General features: G+C 40.6%; 1 protein-coding gene across 4 annotated transcripts in view; it reads left to right on the forward strand.

The window, feature by feature from the left end:
• Window positions 1-21779, forward strand: part of FNDC3A (fibronectin type III domain containing 3A) — a 115091-nt gene that overhangs the window by 51866 nt on the left and 41446 nt on the right. For 3 of the 4 annotated variants that reach the window (XM_032186740.1, XM_032186748.1, XM_032186757.1), the window contains exons 4-6: window positions 13448-13524; window positions 17756-17993; window positions 20548-20820. In XM_032186740.1, coding sequence (XP_032042631.1) covers window positions 13448-13524; window positions 17756-17993; window positions 20548-20820 — 588 coding nt within the window. Of the gene's footprint in view, window positions 1-8966; window positions 9020-13447; window positions 13525-17755; window positions 17994-20547; window positions 20821-21779 lie in introns of those variants that run through there. The other variant, XM_032186766.1, reaches the window with a different exon arrangement.

A 21779-nucleotide genomic window follows, 5' to 3' on the forward strand; every position in this document is an offset into this window, starting at 1 on the left:
ACGAAATACAGACAGGTCACTTGAAGTGGAAAGAATGTGCTGAATAAAAACCACAACAAGACCATGGGCAAGAGAAAGTCCCAAAATAGAGAAAGAACTGTTAGGTCAGGGAGCTGTACTTTATTGATACTGAATTCCGCCCTTCTCAGAATCAGAATTAAAGTTGGAGACAACAACAAAGGGAAGGAGAAAGATGCGTCTCCAAAGAATTGTCAGCCTTTTGCTTTTTCTCTGTTTTCTTAGAAGTTGTGCTGAATGCTGTCTTTCAAGAGACTGTCTTAAAGTGAAGTGCTCTACTGTGTTACACCCTCAGGCATTTTGACAGAGCCGGGCTTTTTGGTTTCTGCAGTGAAGAGGCATCTCAGTAAAACTCCTAAGTAACAGGTGAATTTAGAAAATAACAGACGTACTTCAGTCAGCATTATTCTCACTTTTTCTTAAACCTGCCATTTATTGTTTCCTGTTTGGTGATCAAGCACAGAACCATTGTGTTGGATAAAAGCAGTTTAAGCTTATCGATCATTTAAGCTCAGTTAAAACTGGAAAGTCATCTAACTCATCAGCTGCTAACAAAGGCTGAACAAAGATGCAGAAGACTGCCTAGTGTGAGCTTAACTTCCACTCCCATATTTGTACTGCAAATAGATACAGATACAGCAGTACTTGCAAGCAAAGAGGTTTTGAGATTGATTGATGGTTTGATTGCTTTTTACTATGGACTGCTAGCCCATGTGCGTTAGATCAGTGCTTTTCTACTCTGTAAATCTGACATTATATATGTGTAGCCTTTTCAATAGCATATTTGTGTTTTTATGTTCGCTGCACCTTTCCAATTCTTAATAAAAATATTGCATAAGAAAGGAAGAAAAGGTACCTTGGAAATACCCCATCTTTTTTCTTAGTTATAGCTAAATACACTCTCAAATTTTCTTGTGTTCCTTTCAAGCAGAATATATGACATATACTAGACCAGGAATCTTACTCATATACCCACACAGTTTTATCTGTAGGTTTTTTCCGTTTCATCTTCTGACATTGAACATACCTTCCAGAGCACTGATTTGGCCGTAATAGCCTTCCAAGTGTGCATTATGTTCATAAAGTTTCAATATGCTATCGTTGCTTTCCAGTTGCTGAGCCTCAACCTCTTATCTGAAAAGCAGGTCTGTTATTTATTTCTTATGGGAAAGAATCTAGTCTCATCTTGGTGACAGCATAAGTGGAAGGGTGCTGGGTTCTGGGTTTTCTCAGGAGCATATAAATGCAGGTTTCTGGATCTTCCCGTTGTATGGTGGTGTTGTGCTGCTGTGTCTGGACAAGTAGCAGATGGGCAGGTAAACATTTCTGTGCAGCTTCACAGAACTAGACGAAGCTCTGAAGTGCCTGGGAAGATGCCATATGGAAAAATAGGCTGAATGCCAGGTACAGCTGTGTCTGTGTAAGACGTGGCTTTTGGAGATGTGAAGGTCAGTAGAAAGCAAATGAAAGGACTAGAAAACACAGGTGTGAAGAACGACAGACCTGAGACCACATGCCTGTGTGTTTCCCATCTCCATACAGCAAAATTCAAAGCATCATACAGAATGGTTTTGACCTGTCGCTCTACAGAGCTTCAGCAGTTTAGTTTCAATATAACCTTAGTCATGTAGTGTCTGTTTTTTTAAGGTTTTAAATTGTGGAGGAAATAGGAAAGGATCGAATGCTGAAGCATGATGTACAGCTAGAGTATAATGCAAATATATCCCTTCTTAGCCACTCAGTAACTAAGGCACTCAGGTATCTTTCAGCTATCAAGATAATTCCAGAAATACTTGGCATTTCAGCTAAGCTGATGAACCAGGGAACTCCAGTGGCCTAGGGAATCTGTATTTCAGAAGTGGTAAAAGATCAAGAATATGCATCAACTGCTTAAAGGAACGCTGTTTGAATGGCACCCCTGAACTGGATGAAATGCAGTTATATACAGTATAAGGTCTTGCATAAGATTAATAAATTATAAATGGGGATCTCATCATTTGCAACTTTGTAAGGAGGAGGAGGAAGCAGGCAAGCTATTTGGTTCACAAGATAAGTATTATCTCCAGTGTAATCTATCTGTAAAGGTTACTGTGATCATAAAATGCATCAGAGCAGACATTGCAAGTACAGCTTGGGATGTTCTGTTGGATTTTACAGGATTCTGCTGAGACCTTAACTGTATTTTGATCATTCGTGTTTACTAAAGATGAAATGAAACTGATTCCAGCTGTTGTGGAAAAGAGAGATTAAGATATTCAGAAGAATGAGGAGTCTGTTTTATGAAAGGACCCTGGAAGAGCTTGTCTTGTTGGGCTAAAAATGAGTTTTGTTAGGAACAGATAGGTAAATGCAAGGGGTTTAAAAAGTAATAATAAAATTAATGCTAGAGCTTATTGAGAGCCAAGTGGATGTCAAATGGCTATGAATACATTTTATCTAATTACAAGAAACCTCCTGGCTACATAGGGGAGTGATGCTCTAGAATAGTGTCCCAATGGGAGACATATGGGTGAAAGAACTGACTTTTTATAAGATTGGCCTTGATGCTTTTATGTACAGTCCATCTGTGATGGATCCTGATGCATGAGAATAGGGAAGAGGAATGAAGCTGCGATTGCAGGTGAATGGACTTGATTCATGAAGTCTTTTTCAGTCCTTTAGCCCTGATGGTCCAGCAACAGAAAAAGTAGATCTACACTCAGACGGTAGGGAAGCAATAAAAAGGTTTTGGCACAAAGGACACGTTTACTTTCCAGCTATCAAGCAATTTTCTTGTCTCCTCTCCTTAGAAGAGGGATATATTGATCCATACATAACGTTTGGTCAGGAGCTCCGCTGTACGAGCGTGTCCTTTTTCCCTTTCATCTGGCTTGGCATCACAATTTTTGATATGTCTGAGCCAACTTAGTTGCTCCATCCCTTACCTCTTGTTTGGCACAGGTAAGTAGATTCCTTACATAGTTCCTTCTGGCTCTGAGTTCAGTTTGGCTGCCAAAGCAGTAGGTATTTTACTTTCTAAAAAGTATTTGGTTACAGAGCAAATTGAGTTTGAAGAGAACACTGCAACAGCACAAGCTTATCTTTGTCTGGTCCCTGCTTACTGCTTTAGCAGATGTTTTCTTTCTGATAATACATATTTATTAACCTTGATGAAAGCTTTCTATCAACAACAACCTTTGTCATGGACACTTTTAATGTTTGTGCTTACATGCTTTCCCTGTCTGGTAACTTGTTTGAGATATAGAGAAAATAATTCCTTGTTGAAGGGATCTGTGGAGAGTTCATTGTGCAGAATGAAGGGGCCTTTGTCACACCGTAGATTTCAAATGCTAAAACAAGTTTAAAGGATAAAAATGACTTCATTAGTTAGCCTGTGATGATTTTTTATTAACTAAACCAGACCCTATATACACTTCATTGTCACTATCAACAGTAAAATGTAAGGTTTGCAGTGGCAACTAGTTGAGGTATGCTGTGATCTTAAGAAATAATAGGAACATTTCACTGCAGTAGAGGCCACAGGTGCTGGTAGTAAGCATAGTGCCATTCTGTGTTACCAAGTCTAACTTGAGAACATCAGTGGTTTTTTAATACGTACCCTGAATTGGGGTTATTTAATTTGGGACCGAATTTCTGCAAAGCCTTTTGAACATGGAAGTTCTTGCCTGTTGACCTTAAGTCATCGGCAAAATCAGAAGTCTTAATCTGAATGTTTAAATACTATGCCACCTACTGTGTTATAAAGAATTTTCAAGATCTGTAGTTTTTGAGTTATTTCCACTCTTTTCAGAGCATCCCCCACTGTATCTGTATTCATAGCTTTGTCTTTTTATTGTTGAATAGATGGACAAAAGTATGAGTGACTATTATCATAAGAGGGTATGTTCAGGGTCTTTGGGTTCTATATTAGTATTAATTTAAGAAGTTTTTCACTGCAGAGGTCCCAGGGCAACACAGGTCACCCACTGAATCACAACCTAATCCCACCAAGCACGTGGAGTCCGTTGCTTCTGTTTTGACCACGGAATTCCCTATGGCCTTGTAATTGTACAAAACGTGAGGCCGCAGGGGGACAGGCAGAAACCAGCTATCAAAGACCTACTGGAGCAGAGACAATATACAGACAGTATGTAAAGGTTGCCTCTCTCCAAAAGGCAAGATAGGTTAGTTGTTTACTCAAGCTGTATCTCGAAGTATCCACTGTATTTTGGTTTATCCTAAAATTCAAACAGTACAAGCATTAAATTGGTTAAAGCACGCACGCAGAATAGAGATCTGAGGTTTTTATCGTTCTGAGTTTAGGCTTCTCTCCGTGTCTTTTGGAAATGGGCATCTTCACCCCCACCCCCCCCCCAAAAAAAAAAGGGTTCTAGAGGGAAACCACTTATGAAGGCAGTCTGCCTTTCTAGATCGGTGTATGGGGATTCCATAGGGATTTCCTGTACATTCGGGTGAAGTTCTGGGTTCTTGTTCCCCTTCCAAAGGCTGGCTTTGTATTTTCCATCTAGCAACTTGATCAGAGGAATTCACTATGCCTGTAGCATGGACGGGAGCTTTGTGTGCTGCACTTTGGTTTCCTAGTGGCCCATCTTCTACAGAGGTGACAGTGTTTGCAAGGCAGGTTATTCTGTGGTCTGGTGTCCTTGGCACTCTCCCAGACTGGGACAAGCTGGGGGTTAGCACACAGCACAGAAATCAGTTCACTAACTGAGCAGGAAGACCTTTTTTTTTTTTTTTTTTTCCTGGCAGTAGGAATCTCCTCTCAGAAAACTTGATAGACTCTGCTGAACCAAGTATCTGCTCCGTGCTTAATGATTTGTGTCGTTTGCTATGAGGTGGCTCCCTGAGAAATGTGCAAAACACAGAGTTGTCCTCCAAGGCAGCCAGTGAATCACCCTGCTGAAGCCAAATGTTTGCTGTAAATGTTGCAAAGTGTAAGGTGTGTAACATCAGATGTTTTCAGCTCGGTCTTATGTCTCTTTTTTTTTTGTCATATGCCATTATTGTGCAATTTGTCTGCTTGAGGCTTGTTCCCTACAGTTTGTACCATGACAGAAGGACTTTGCATTACCAAATGTCTCCTTTCAAATTGTCAGCTTCAGGGAGTGTTTTCTTCCCTCATGGTTTGAGACAGAACTATGTAATAAAATGTTATTTCAGAATTTATTTCAGAGTTCAGAAGCCTGTATCTGAATGTTTTCTTCTGGAACTGGATTATTGGTAGAATCTTTATGTTGGTGGAGTCACATAAGCACCTCTGATTTATGCATAAAAATAATTTTATGTGGTGAGTGTGAGGAGAAAGGAAGCCTTTGTAAGATTGAACTCAATTGACATTTTTTTGCATTGTTTTACAGAAGACCTTTTCATCTGACCAGAGCAGCAAACTCACTTAGCTAATGCAAGATTTACATTCAAGAGCAAAATTTCAGTGGGAGCTGTTGTTTCGTTCTGTTTTTCAAATCAGCATAGTTACCATCAACTTCTTACCTTTGGTAAGAACTGTAGCTGTGAAGCCAATGTCATTCTGGATTTCCCTGGTTTGCCCTCTTTCTGCTAAATCCTGCAGAATAATGGATCACTGGATTGTCTCTTCTTTGCCCTGATGGGAAGCTGAGATATCTCATGTCCTGCTAACTTAGTTTTAGTCTGTTTCAGTTAGGAATGAACACTCCCAGACTGGTCCCTTTACAGAAAGGTGTGTGTGGGATTTGGTTTTGATACTAGAAGAATTTCAGATGTTAGAATTGTGTTATCGTCACAGTTTTTGTTCTGCTGGGTTTTGTTTTAAATAGAACACCTGAACATCCACTGTGTTCGTCTAGTAATTTCCTTGAAGCCTAAACAATTCAGAGGTTCTCAAATGAAAGTGCACAGTGTTAGTAGATTCCAGAGACTCCAAAAGTATGTCTTTAGAGTTGTCTGTCTTGGATAGAAATCAAAGTTTGAGCTGGGCACTGAATATTCTTTTGGCAGCCTTTTCTGGTGTTGATTTCTTGCTTAAGTTTCTGTCAGCGTATGTATTCTAGTAAGCACAGGTTGCACAAACAATTTGATCATATCTGCAGATTCTTTCGTATATTTGCATCCATTGTTTTGAAATACTCTACTCTGGAATTTGGTAAAAATGGTTCAGCATTTGTACGTATGCTGTTGATTTTCTTAGGCACTATCTATATGCAGAGACATCTTGTAAATATATATACACACATGATATGCACGTATATACACACATGTAACTTGGTGGTGGGAATATTAAGAACTTCATGCAAAGGAGAAGGGGCTTCTCCGAGTGCCCCTTCTGAAACAACAGAACATGCCAGATAATTTTGCCCTCTAGTTTGAAATCAGCGTAGCCAGGTAAGTATGTAGAGAAAAAATAACCCATTAGTGTAATAACTTGAATATAATGGTGCCAAAAAGGCCTTTACAAGTAATTACACTACATAATTTAATTTTTGGCACAACCAGCCTGAGAGGAAAAGAAGTTGAAGTCAATGCCTGTGCCTTCCACAATCTCTCTTCTGCAAACCAAAGTGCTCTTTTCTAGAAGCTGCTGTCTGCAAGCCAGCAACTGCTGGCTGTTGAGACTTGCTTGTGCTGTTCACCTCTTAGCTACAACCAGTTATCAATAGTAGAGCTTAACTTTGTTGTTACTTACTGGTCAGCAGTGCAAACAGCTTAAAAATGATCAAAAATGCACAAATTCTAGCGGTAACTACTGTTAGATGATTAAATTGTAGTTTATCCTGAGTCATGTGAATCAAATGGAAAATGACTAAGCATTATGTACAGATATTAAATATTAGTCTGCAGAAGTTGCAGATCAATATTGCTCAGCAGCATAAATGCTAGGAAATTACTCTCTTTGAGAAAAAGCTGAGCAAATACGCCGTGCAGTTCGTGCAAATTATTCTTACTGCTAAGAATAAAAACATTTTCATCAAAGCTTCTGTGTGTTAAGGATGGTGTATCGCATTTGACTCCCTTTGAAATGCAATGACTTATGGTTCACCTGATATTTAAATTGGAAGACTACAAGGGAGAGAGAACATAATTTTTTGACATAACTCTTCCACAGTTATTAAGTAATTGCCCTTAGTCTAAACCTAAAACTGCAAAGCAAGCTGAACAATTTAATAATCTAGGCTGCACAGTAAAAATCTGTATTGTATTTCCACTTTAGCATCTTTGATTCATTGCTACTTATTTCTTGAACAGAAGTAGGATGGAGTTGGTTGCTGTGCTCCTCCATAGCTTCACAAAGCACATATAAAAACTTTCTATTATTGGAGTATCTAGAAAGACTAAAATCATCCTTCTGCAAGCTCCCACGTGTCAGTTCCTGATGAGAAGTTTGCACCATTCAAAGGCATGAGTTTGCAATCTTTTTCTTTTTTTTTAATCACAAAATTGCACAGCGGTCATTGTTTAGATACAGCTGGAATGAAGGCACGTTTAATATGTGAACACAGAAACCATTGTTACCTTTGTCCTTTGAATATATGTGAGGCCATTATAGAAGAAAACTGATAGCTGTATTAATGATGAAGTGCTATGGGAATCTGTCATCTCCGCACGTTTGCCTGTGAGAAGGGATTTTGTGTCCTTTTTTTCTGAATACATATGTATGGTTTCATGGGAAAGCTCAGGATCTCATTAGGATGGAATCTGTCGAAATACTGTAGTTAGGCTTTATGGCTTTCAGCTCTTATCCATTATTCCAAAGTCTGCGTTCATGAAACTGATGTTTTTTCCCCTGCTTTTAAACAAAATGACATGAACGTTTCACCTTGTTTTTCCACGCGTTTTCCAGCCCGCTGATAGAGTTTAGTAGCCGATTAATATATTTAAATCGCTGTTCCTGCTTTGTCAGCGGCTGTTCCCCAGCCTTGATGACAAAAGTAGACAGATGGGTGGGGGAAGGGACTGTTTGGTCAGGATCAATTTAGAGCATAAGGAATGTGTTAAATTGAAAACTTAAGTCTTCTGGCCGCCCCTATCCTTGTGGTGCTCCCACTTCCTTCTTGCACCTCTTCCCCAGCCCAGGCCTAGCAGTAAGCTTTGGGTTTGCTTTTCTCTTTTGTTATTACTTGCTTTGATTGCACTGCACCTACTAAAAGCAAAGCACCCAATTCCTTGTGACACTTGAAGTAACCTGAAGTACCAATCCGGACCTACTTTCCCTGCACAGCTCCCAAGCCAGAGACCACTCGCTTGTTGTCGATAACCGGCTTTATTCTTGTCATTATCTAGCTGCTGGGAGCCCAAAATAAAACTCTGAAGCCTTGGCCGTTAAGTCAGAGCGAGAGCGGCGCAACTCTTGGTGGCATCTGGGACTATTGATTGAGTGCAGCGTGGCCGGCCGTGCCGCGACGTCAGCTTGCTGCAGCTGCCCTGGCCTTTGTATTCCAGCCTGGCAGCGCTTGCGTCAGCGATGCCTATCGTCGGCGGCGTGATGTCAAAGTGTGGGTGTTGGGTTGTGGAGACACCGTTAACCTAATGTGCCGCAGTCAATCCTCAACGCCGCTCGCCTCCCGGGGCCGGCGGTGATTCATCGCCGCTCGCGCTAAGTATAGCCGCCTTGGCGAGCTGCGCTATCCGCACGGATCGGTCTCGAAGCACAAATCGGTACCAGAAAGCTGCGGCTTTCTGAGGAAAAAGCATTTATTTGGAATATTTGTTCGGGGCGCCCTTTTTGCGCCCCATTTCCTGAGGTGACAGGTAAACCCCACAGAAGGCTTTAGCCCGAGCAGTGACCCGGACTGCTCGTTAAGGTGACAGGGGACGGCCCGGTGGCTGCTACAACCCTGAAGTAAAACCGGGAAGGGACAAAAATCCCTTCCCCGGGCTGCCGCAGGCCGCGGCGCACCTGAGCCGAGCCGAGCCGTGCCGAGCCGCCCCGCCCGCCGCCCCGCCCGCCCGCCGCGGCGCGCCGGGGAGCAGCCGCCAGCCCGGCCCGGCTCGGCTCGGCTCGGCTCGGCTTGGCCCGAAATGAGCGGTAAGGGGTGACCCGAGGGAAGGGGGAGGCGGTGCGGGACCGTGCTGGGCTCCCCTCGCCGCTCAGGGCGGCCGGGGGGTGGGGGGGGGCTCCAGGCGGCGGCGGCCATTCCGAGCGCCGTGCCCCGGAAGGGCACCGCCGGCTGCGGCCCTGCAAATGTCGCCGGGCTCCCGGGCCGGGCGCTGAGGGGAGCCCCGAGCCATGGGGCCGGCCCCGAGCGGCTCCACGCAGCCCGGGGCAGGGGGAGCCCTCGGTGTCCCTCTGCTTTCCACCCCTCCCCGAGGGTTTGCGGGGTCTATGTGAGGGGTCTCGGTTCTTATCGTGGGGTTTTTAAAAAAATCGTAACGCAAAAAGGTCGTTAAAACACACGTATTGACGGCTTTTGCCTATCCCACCCCTGTTCGCTTTTACCTTTCGTAGCAGTGAGATGGCAGATTTCAGGCAGGTGAGGTGGAAGTACGCCGAAACGTCTCGGGTTAAATAAAGCTTTGTGGTATTTGATAAGTCGTTTCTCAGGAATAAAGCATAAAACACCTGTGTGGCGCGTTGTTGGTGTTTTTCTTTTCCTCCCACTATTGGTATTTTTCCTTTCTGTACCGAGAGGATTTGTTTACCTGAAGTAAGTTAGAAGATGTGAGACCTCCCCTTAAAAGCACCAACGTTTCCAACGTAGGGGCTTGGAGGAAGAAAATTCCCTTTACGTGCAGTGGAGAAAAGGAGATACTTGCCTAGCAGGACTTCAAGAGGCTGTTCCCCACTGGTGCTTTTTAACCAGCCACCTCATGGTAAAACACTGGCCTTGTCTTGTTTCGGTCCAATCAATACCTGAGAGCTTGAGAATCCTGCTTTAAAGCCAAGATCTTCACATTTTTTTGTTTTCAAATAGAGGAACGGGGAAAAATGTATTTCTACTCATATATAGTGTTAACATTTTATCCTTAAAGACATGGAAGTTTGCTTCATGGTTTCACAGCTGCCAATGTGCTTTCTGCAAAGAAACCAATAACTTTGCTGCAAACACCCCGTATCCATTAAAATTTTTCATAAACTTTGTCAACTTCTGTTCCTGTGCTTTCTGTTCTCTTAAATATTCCTGTTCAGTCTAACCTCATTCTGCAGTCACTCGTAAATCTTATCAAAAATGTATCAGACGTAATCTTGAATATTAAAAATATTTTCATTTTTTTCTGGAACCATGAAAGGCTAAAGCTAGGATGCAAGTTTTCAAACTGCTCACTTGACTCCATTCGAAGTTGATACATTCATTTAGGTTCGTATATTGCCTTCATGTGACTGCTAGATTAGGAATCTATCCTGAGAATGACTTTGAGGATCAACCTTTGCACTGGATTGGAGATAGCTGCTTTTTCGTTAGTTCAGACAGAAAGTTAAAGCACTCAATGAGTGCTCTTTGGAAAGAAGCATGGTTCACTCACCTGGACCCGATTTTTTGTTTTAAGCACCCAAATAATGTTGTCTAAATTTAACAGTCTAAAACACCACCAGCAACAAAGCACAGAAATACCCACCAGCTCACAAAGAAGCAGGCTATTCGTGTCAGAGTTCCTTCATCTTCCCAGCATCATGAGCTTGATATGAAAGTTGAAGGAATTGTGGGCTTGATTCTCAATTTACCTGAAACTTACATAACTGAAAACACTGAGTTTAATGAAAGCTTCGGTTTCTTGTATTCATTATGAAAACCACAAGTACGCTATATGAGATACAAGCTGTGTAAAAACCATCCTCTTATTTAAGAATTAATTTAAACCATTATTTGGTTGAAGGACATCTTGTAATAAATATGCTTCCGTTGCCGTTGACCTTTTGGAATTTATTTTAAGATAATGCTCTAAAGCACTTCTTAGCTTGTTTGACCACTTTTCATTTGATTCAGCACTGTGTACTTGGGGAAACTTTAACTGAAACATTTTTGAGTTTCACCTGAGCAAAAAGCCGAGGAAGGTTCAGTTCTCAATGTAAAGCTTACTGTAGACCTCTTATTATTTGCTTTTTACATGGCTCAGTTAATCTTTCGATTAAGACCTCCTTCTTAAAAATTCTCCTTTCTCCCCACTGTTGAGGGTTAACACTTCATCAAGAACAAGGCTGTGATTCTTTTTAGGTAACACGTTCCAAAACTTTTTTATCCTATTGTGAAGGAGTCCCCATAGCACGTGGAGTCAAGCTTGATTACATGCCTCATTTTTTATAGAATGCTTTTTGTTCCTTTTTTTCCCACTCTTGGCGTTTGGGAATAGTTACCTTTATTTTGCTGTCAAGTTCACACTTATCAGAACGAGATGTGCTAGTGCGATAAAATGCACCTTGCATTTGCTTTGTACTTTTCTTTTGCAGACCTTAGCACAGTGTATCAAATGTTAAAGTGGAACTATGGACACCCTTTCAGAAGAAGTATTGTTGAAACTTCACTAAGAGCTGGGCTGATGCTTTTGGTAGAGTCTAAACTGAGTTAGAAATTTAGAGAATGCAGCCAAGGGTGTTTGTATTCCAATCTCATCATCATGCCACAGAACCTAGTTAGATTACATCCTGCTTCATTTTCTCATTAACAATTAAACTCCAGGAATTGTTCCTGTTTTGGATAAATGTGGGGATATAAGGACATCTGTATGCAGTCCCTCTTGTAGCCTATGCAAATGCTCTGGCTCTGATAGAGACCAGTACCAAATACTAAAGGGGAGAGCGTAAGGACCGGTCAAATGCACAGAAATAACTTTTCTTTCAAGCCTCCTGAACCAAAAGTAATTTTTTATTATTTTTTTACAGCTCCTAGTGAATTACTTACTTCAATTTGTTGAATAGCTTGGGAACCTAACCTTTCATTTCTGCAGTGTTCTTAAAGCAGTGAGTTACAAAACTTAGCTGTGCGTTTCCTCAGAAATTCCTTTTTCCGCTTTAAACCTTTTATTCCATGATCTAATTTAGTACCTCTGGTTCTTGTACGTGAGAAAGTGTAAATGATCCATCCTCCTATTTTGGGGCAGGTTGTGATTTTTGTAGGTCTCTTACTATTTCTCTCCTCCTTGCCCTTTTACCTTTCCTCCATCTTCAGGTGGAAGAATCCTGGCCTCCTGATTCTTCCCTGATAAACACTGTTACGAGGGCCAGCATAAAGTTAGACCCTAGGGTAACGCGTTCTGCCTGTACTCAGTTCTGTGAGTGATGATCTTGTGTTCTCTTTCCCTCTGCAAATCCCACCGAACAGCTCAGTTGGCTTTTCCTTAGAAATACACACAGTAAATCCATAATCTGTTTCCAGCTAATGTGTGGCTTAACTCTGTAAATAAATAGTTCTGTTGGTTTTGTCCAGGTGCGTTGCTTTGCACATAGCAGCATGATTTCTTCTTCATTTTTATCATCCAGTCATTAAGTGCTCTGAGATCCTTTGCAGCTCTCTGAGTGCATACCAAGAATTTGTCACCTCAGCATTCATTTCCTTTTCCAGCAATGTTAATGCATCAAACAGATTTATTTTTGCGTGCCCGTGGTACTCCTTTGGTCACTCCAGCCACTTTGAAAGCTGATCACTTACTTCTCATCTTTGTTTCCTGTCCTTGGTCCAGTTAGTTGTTACTCATGAGAAGCCTTCTTCCCTTTTAAACCCAAGGCAGCATTACTTCTCAAAGAGTCTTTGAGAAAGATTGTCAAAAGTTTTTTGAAAACCCAAGCATGTAACACTGTCCCTGCACTCTTTGAAGGTACCAGATTTTCCAGGCAGTGCTTTATCTACAAATGCCACCTTAACACATCTCCACTGTGTCGTATTTATCCAAGAATCTGTGAATTCTGTTCTTTCTGGCTTGCTTGGTACAAAGATCACTGTGGTATCACAACTCCTTACCATTTGTAGGAGTAGACTCACTGGCTTGTAAAAAAACACTGGCTTTCTTTCCCCTGAGATTTGAAGTTGGTGCCCTGTTTGCCACCTCCCATTCCCGCGGTACTGAGGCCATTTTAGGTGTTGAGCCCATAGTAACAGAGCAGCAATTTAGTAAATAACTTTATTTACAACTTTTAACTGCATACTATGTGATTTTAGCATTTTGTTTCTAATTTTTTGTTTGCTTGGTTGTTTCTGTAGTAAAGTTGCCTCTTCATCTGGGGACACTTCTTTTGATTTGTCACATGCCAAGAAGTTTTGCCAAAAGTTCTTCAGTGAGCTGACAGAGAAGGAAGGAGAAATAGCTACTGGAGAATTACTTTTTACTTTGTTCCTGTTTTTATTAAATGTCTCATGTTTCTAAGAGTGCCCTTTGCTATAATTTTATCTGTACAGTTCATTGCCTTTGTTTATCCATGTTATCTTGTATATTTTTCACAGAGACTTTGCAGTTCAGTATGTTCTTTGAACTTCCAGTACCGCACCATTTAATAATTTGAGACTATTTTTTTTAACCCATTTAGGTCCTGCTCAGGTTCCAATGATGTCCCCAAATGGTTCAGTGCCTACTATTTATGTGCCTCCTGGATATGCCCCACAGGTATGGCCCTTTGATTCTTTCTTCAGTTGTGTGCATGCAGATTGTGGGAGTAAAACCGAAATAGCTAATTCAGTAAATGAATCTGTCAAACCAGAGTCACTGCGATCAAGCAGGTAAATAATGGGACATGTCCAATAACATCTCTGTGATGGGAGCCAGTGTGTGTGCCCATTTAGTTATACATTAACTACTTGCATGACAATAACAGGTACACTTCCTTATTTAGTTCAGGATCCTAATGTACTAGATGCCCTCTGAACAGAAAAAAGCCCATGACCCAGATAGTTCATTGTGCTGAATTCTCGGTTAGCGAGTATTTTCTCCTGGCACCAATGTAATTTTATGTACGTACATAGCTCGTGTCTAGGAAGCTCCCTGCAGATAAGGAGTAAAACAGATCAGTTGGAAAAAGTGTAGCAAACAACATGAAAAAACATCAGCTGTCCACCGGGGATAAGTTACCATACAACACACATTTCCATGCCTTATCTTGAAGTAGGGCTGTGCTTTTGTTGCTGCTCAGGGATTCCTAATTTAGATGCCTGAAAATTAAATGTGAGCTAGATAACCTGGACATCCTTTAGACTACATTAAAAGGACAATTCCTCTCACCTCTACTTGTTATTATGCTGGGATATATGGCCTCCTAGATGATGTCTCTCCCTCTTCCCCAGCTATAGAATGAGCACAGGGGTTAGTAGCTCAGACCTGGAAACCAGAGCAGATGAATGCCACTTCCATAATGTAAATCTTCCTCATGATATTGTGTCATTGAGACCAGCCTACATCTGATTCACTGTGTATACATCAGAAGAGAATACAATGCACAAAATGCAACCAAAAAATCCTCAGTGTCCAGGAGATGTAGCACAAATTATCTGAACTGCATGGAAAAATTGCCCTCTAGTAGCAGAAAAGGCTGTGAGGGCAGGCAGGCTGATCCATGGCGTCTCCGTGGTTTTACCTTTGATCTGCTGAAGGTTGGCTCATGTATCTCTCATAGCTGAGTTCTGAAACAGGAAAATAAATTAAAAATCGTGACAGTCCATTTATCTTTAAATCATAGCAAAACGCCTTGATTCCTGTTAGAATTCATTTTTAAGGATCTGAAAGTATTTTTGAATTGAAGTTTGAAGTTTTACTCTATTTCCTCAGTAGTTCGTTTCAGCTGATGAAGCACTTAGCATTCAAAAAGTCGTGTGACCTGTGACATTCTGAATCGTTTTTCTGAAATTACTTTACCCTCCCTCTGAGGAGAGCCTGCAGCAGGCAGGCTGAAGGACCGAGTTTTGCTGGGGCAGGCTTGTTAGCCTCTCATTGGAGCTTGTTAGTCCAGGCAAGTGTTGTGCTGGCACAGCTCTCTGACTTTTGAACCGAAGGTGCCTCACCTCTCTCCAGCTGAGAGTACAGGTGGAGTGAGCTCATGTCTGCTGTTTTCATCTGAGTAGGAATGTCATAGTCTAGGAAAACCTGTAGTTTATAAGGCTTCTGCAGTATTTACTGCTGACAAAACATACCAGCTGTTGTGGTTTATGTTGGAAGTTCCTGTTACAAGCTCGAGGATATGATAGCCGTCATGCAAACGGGAAAAAAATGCCGATGTTGCTAAGAGTTATCACTGCAGTCCCACCGATGTAACCTCCGTGATTTCTTCATATCTTTAAGACAGTAACTCAGATATATTTTCAGGGAAATTGGAAGCCACTTAAACACCTAAAGCCATCAGTCTGGAAGAACAGCTTCAGCATCTTCATTTTGCTTGTCCATTTTCATTTAGTTCTGTTATACCTCTGCTTGCTTCAACTTCTGTTTGGCGTTGACACAGCATACTGTCCCCTGTTGGACATCGGGGAGAGCTACAGAACAAAGCATGTAGATTCTTCTTATATCACATACATAAAAAGCAATTCACACGTTGATTTACTTCTCCCTTCCTTTTCTTTTGGCACTGTAATTCTAGAGCTGTGAAAGCAAGCACAGACATCTTCATTCATCCTTTCCAAGCTGACTGTATTCAGTGCCTGTAGTGAATTTTCCAGTGATGTGTGGTTGATTCACACAACCAAAGAGGCCTGTGCCAGAACTACACGTTTTGCTAGTACAATTAGCATAATAGCTTGGTTTTGTTTTGTTTTTAACTTAAGGTGTCATGCTTGACATGATGCACATAGTGCTTTTTCCTAGCCTCCCCCCCCGCTATGGTCACACAGTTGAGCTGGTGTTTGATTTAGAGGCACAGTCACAGACTTAGCTTAAGGTCCCTGCTGCTTGAATTGGGTATCTATTTCTGAGTTACTTAGTTTATGATTTATTTGTTTTCTTGGGTTTGCTGATAATCTAAGGAACACTTTTAAGGAATTTGCTTCCTATATAAACTTATCTGCAAATAAATTTGTAATAAATTGCAATTTCCTTGCCTAAACAAAAGGGATTTTGGTGATGAAAACTACATTTGGAGAATTTCCTTGAATAAGAGAAGTTCTCCTCGGCTTTACTGCTGTTAATATATGCCACCTTTAGGTACCACACAGCTATAGCTGCACAGATATGCAACTTTGCAAAATCACTCTTCCCCAGTAAGAGACAATTTCTGTATACTGAAAATAGTGATTTTTTTTTAAGTCACATGGTAAGTGTGTGTGTATATATATATAATTTTTTTTGAAGCTGTGTTCACTTAAGTAATTTACATTGAATTCTAGCTTTCTATTCACGTAAGTAGGGTGGGATCAGCTCCTTTTTGTACGTACTTTTGTCTTCTGAAAGTTATTGCTTATCTGTAAAGATCTTTGTTCTACATAACACCAGAAGCATGCAACCGTGCCTACATAGTTTTCCTTTTTACTACAGTAGGGAAGTTTTGAAACGATTTCCTAGACCATCCTCGCTTACCCTGCAGTGGTTCAGCGAGCAGGATGATCTGGGGACTAAACTAGAAATTCCATTCCAGACGCACACCAACCCCAGTGGTAACGCAGTAAAACCACCGTTTGATCCTTCAGGCAGCTTTCTGTCAGACACGGTGGAAGTGTTCACACCAGGACGTGGGACTAAATCTAGCCAAGCATTACACCGTTAATCTCTAACAGCGGAGGTCAGAGCAGCTTGGCACCCAGTGCTTTGATCTCCCGATCTGTTCCTGTTGCCCCAGTTCACCCACTGGTTTACGTGAGCATGTCCCACCTGATTCCAAATGCCAGTGAAAACATGTCTTAGAGTTGCCTTCTTCCCTGTTTTCAAATATTGTCCTGATATTCCAGATTCCTGTCTTGCTCTTTTCCTTTTCTGGGTAAAAAATCCAGAAACTTGCATTACGGCCCTCGTTGTGGCATCATTTGGGGGCATTTTATTAAGATGTGGAGAACAATGTATTCATTGGCATCCCAGGTGCTAAGGTTATTAATCCTACAGTAAATCTGACTCAAATCATGCCAAGATCACTTTTAGGTACACAGCAAGCCTCTTTGCATACCTCAGTCTGGCAGAGGCTGTCACAAACTCCCTTGTTTTCTCAGTAGTAAGTGGCTTCTTTCAGGCTGCAGAATATCTTAACAGAGGAAAAACAAACAAAAAAGGTTATTTTAAAGTATGCTGAGTTGTAAAGGAGTATTGAGAGGGCTGACTACCATCCTGGTAGGGTTTTTTTGCTTCAACAGCTTGATGCAGACAGTGGCTGCTGGTGCTGACAGGGGCCTCCTGGGTTATCACTGGAGGACTGACTTGATCGTGTTGGGAGCACCAGGCACTGTTACGCCTTTTTTCTCTCCATTTATGTGATGTGAGGTCCACCTGCTCATCAAATCACTTCCAGGGAGCCATCTAGTTGTTATACTGCAGAAGAAATCTGAGGAGCAGTAGAGCATGCAAGTGGTATGAATGAGGAGGGAAAGAGCCCTACTGACAAGCTCAGGTTAATGGCATAAATAGACCTAGTTGTTTAGAAGACGTTGTTGCACTCAGATTTTGCAACAATATTTTTCCCTATCACATTGAAAAATTAAGCACATTATTGCAATTAAATCACTTAACAGCAAGGTAGATAGCCCTTATATTGCCCTTATTTTCGTACCCTTTTGTGTTTTCCTTTTTCTCAAACTCAAGGGTTTTGGCATTGCTGGTTTTGTTTAAGTATATACAGAAGCATACCTTTCAGCTTGTCCCTCCCAACATATTTGTTCTCTTGCTTGTTACTAAACCTTTCTTTTTTGGTGCATGGCCTCTCACTATACAGGTTATTGAGGACAACGGTGTTCGAAGGGTTGTGGTGGTTCCCCAGGCTCCAGAATTTCATCCTGGCGGTCACGCAGTGATACACAGGCCACCTCATCCCCCACTGCCTGGCTTCCTTCCTCTTCCAGCCATGATACCCCCTCCACCGCGTCACATGTACTCACCAGTGACCGGAGCCGGTGACATAGCGACGCAGTACATTCCACAGTATCACACCTCCCAAATGTATGGTGATCTGGGTAAGTAGTTCAGTAAGTATTGCGGGTGCCACCAAAGGAATGCTGAACTGGTTTCCAGAATCCATGATGCTGATACACTTCCTTTATCACGCACAGCTATGGTTTGAATGGGAGCTGTACAAAAACGTTTTGAGGATGCCAGTCTTTTTGCTGAAGCTTGGTATTTCAGAAGTTATTTTCATTAATTGGGCTTCTCTATTTGGTTATCCTTTAAATATACAGGTTATTTTTTATGTCTATCAGTTAAGGATTTGCCCACGAAAGCAGTGCAGAAAGTGTTTGTGGTAGTTCAGCTGATGGTTTTCACTCTGATTCAGTGTTTAGATCCATACTTGAGCACTGTTCTGAGATAACTATCTGCAAGTATCCTGTTTGAGGCCTGAAACAGGAGTTCTCTATACTGTATATGGAAAAATGGTGCTATTTTCCTAAAACTGCAAGTTTGGGCTAATGTCTGTATTGAATTCATAGAATCATAAATTCCAACAGGTGCTACCCACTTAAACTGTAGTTGAAGCTGTCTTTGGAAGTACCATTGCTATCTGCCTTTAATGCTGTTTAGTGACACAGTGTATGCATGTACTAACAGGGGTGGGGTTATTTGATAAATATTTACTTTTCTGGTAGACCTGCTTTTCTTTACATAAACTCCTGCTTTAAAGCAGGTGCTGACCTCAAAAGACTTTTAGAGAACAATACCAGGTTGCAGTTCTCACAGAAAGAAGGCGGAAGCCGTGGAAGGGAAACTAGAGCACTGTCATGTCACTGTAGATGGGTAGATTCTCAGTGTTCTATGATACTACTAAAATCTTCTAAAATGACCTCCATGTAGTCACTGTGCTTAAATAGTCATGATGTACAACGTGGTCAGATAAAAAATATATCAGTGTCTTGATCTTGCTGGATTTCTTAGTATTTCTGTATCAAGTTATACCTTTTTTCTTGCTTGCACTACTTGGATAATAGTATGTTATTATATGCTTTTTGGGTACTTATTATAATCTCATTAATTTCTTAGTTGACAGTAAGTGGGAGGCTTTTGCTTTTAGTTTCCTAAATGAAGAGATTGGAACATGATAATTAAACGCATAAGGTAAAAAGGATACTTCTTAATGGAATAAAGTTTTAGACTTCAGTAGGTTTCTGCTGCTAGATTATATCCCTTTACATATGAGTTCAGTGATAATCTGCTAAACTACCAGACTAATAATAATAATAATAATAATAATAACAGTAAAAGAATGGGTGATAATGTGGGGTTCTTTCATTTTCTTTTGTTTTAAGTACATATTTAATATGCTCTTAAGTTTAGGGAAGTAGAGGACTAGGAACACATTAGTTTGTTTGATACTTGCTTCAGGTTTCATATTTAATTGTGGACACACCTTAGCTGTGTCTGTCAGAAGTCGAACCCTACAGCTCCCATACGAGAAATCTGAATTTAAGGAGAAAAAATGAAAAAAGTACTTACAGTGTGGTAGTTCTCTAACAAAAGCTCCTAACTTTCTAATAGTAGTGAAAATCAAAATTTTAAATACAGCTTTTCTAGTAATAATCTGTCAAAGTTTCTAGACTTAAACTGATTTAAAAAGTCAGAGACTGAAAAGCTCTGCAGTTTTTTGATTGTGTCCTTCTTGCAAGGAAGTTTTTATTTCATCTTGCTTTCTGTAAATTCCTAGCACAGAAGGAATAACAAATAATTTTGTTCTTCAGACTGAGTGATGCAATTTCAAATTCTCAAACTCCAGTCAAATTCTATGTTGGTTTTGAAAGATGTGTTTTGGGGGGAGTTTTCATTATGTATGCAGGTAGGAATACACTGAGGAAAGAGTTGGTGCCATGTGGTATAAAATGTTTAAATCTTGAGTCTTTAAACGGTGCTTAAACATAAAGATGAAATGGATAAAAATGTTTTAATTAGACAGAAGAACTCTGCAGTTTAATTTTTTTCATTAGTCTTGTACTGACATTTTTTTCTAAAACCATGTTCTGACGTAGAGGTGGGCCCTCGGTGATGCTGCAGCAATGCTTTGGCTTGCCATGTACAGGTCTAGTGCACTTAGAAGACCTCACCATATAGTATCTCGTGTCTTCTAGTGTCTTTCAGTTGCCCTTTGCTTTTGTTTTTTGTTTGTCTGTTTTCTTCCTGTTGATTCCTGCAGAAATCCCATTAAAGTAATAGTGTTCCAAAAACTTAAAACTTCTCTATTTTTTGTATTCAGCATCAGAGCAGAATTCTCCTATGTAATGAAGTAGTGTGATAACTTTATTCTGCACCTCGCAGCTTAGGGAAGAATATAGAAACCTTTTAAAAATAATTTTGTAAGCGGAAAAAGGATGTGGGAAGGAAAGATTACACTTTCTCCTCTAACAGGTTGTTAATGTCCAATTACTGTATGTAAGTTCACTTTCTGGATGGTTCAGTTTTATAATAGGAATGTAGATGTAGTTTGCACAGAAGCACACACTTAACTCACATGACATTTTTAAATAGATCTTTAATTACGTTCCGTTCTTGGTGATTTATTTATTTTTCTTTTTTACTTTCATTTAGATACTCTGCCTGCTCATGGAAGAGCCAACTTTAGAGATGAAAGGTCTAGTAAAACATATGAAAGGTTACAAAAAAAATTAAAAGATCGACATGGAACTCAGAAGGATAAATTAAACAGTCCTCCATCATCTCCTCAGAAATGTCCTTCTCCTACAAGTGAACCTAATGGACTTTCAAAAGGACAGGACACAGCTGGCATAAGCACAGGTTCTACCAAAAGCAAGTCTGTGTGTAAAGGAAAAAGTAATTCTCAGACAGACACGGAAGTAGAAGGTAAGTGTTAACAAAAATTGTGTGTGTATATAAAATATGCAAGTCCAGTATCTGGCTGAGCACAGCCTTTGTAGATAGAACACCATCCTTTGGCAGTCTTGAAGTTGGGTGATAGACGTGGAATGGTGTTCAGGCAAGCAGCCTGCTCCTCATGTTGGAACAATGGCTCTAAGAGAACAAAACTATGAAAACCCCATGAAAGTTTAGTAGCAAGGGACGCCTTTATAATACAACCTGAATTCCGCAACTGGGAACATTCATTGACCTGTTGCTTCAAATTTGGATGAATACATGTCACTACTTCCACTCTGACATCTGTCTTGCATTCAGTTTACTTTCTGACATCTGGTATTTATCTATAAGCAGACTTCACCAAGGCACAGGTGACAAAATGTGCTGTTTACATACATTGCAAAAATTATGTTAGCAGTTCTTTATAACTATTTATACAAAAAATGGAGAAATCCACCTTTTTTTTTTAATTATTATTTTATTTTAGAAAATGATGTACTGATGTACATTTTGGAAAATGATGTACTGTGACTTGTGCTAACAAGCAGAAATTAGAAACACATTTTAGTTAGTTTCAATGGCATGGACACTCTTAGAAATATAAAACTGTAAATAGATTTTACCTTAGAAATCTTTTTTTAATTTTTTTTAGGGAGGTTGTTTCCATCTTATACATTTTAGTTTAAGGAAGGTTTTTAAGTGAATTAAAAATGCCCATCTGCAACTACAAAACTGAGTAGCCTGTGCACTTAATACTACTGAGATGATCAAATTCATGTATTGTGTGAGAGAAACCACATAAAAACATTTTCTGTAAAATTACTCTGTAAAATTTGGGTGTACCTTCAGCTGAAGCAGAGCACATGAAATCCTTTCCCTGAGATAAAACTGAAGGTTAAGCTCAGGTTTGCCACCCTGTAATTGATGGAGGCCACCAGTGTCACCAG

Source organism: Aythya fuligula, chromosome 1, assembly GCF_009819795.1.
Source record: "Aythya fuligula isolate bAytFul2 chromosome 1, bAytFul2.pri, whole genome shotgun sequence".
Taxonomy (NCBI): domain Eukaryota; kingdom Metazoa; phylum Chordata; class Aves; order Anseriformes; family Anatidae; genus Aythya; species Aythya fuligula.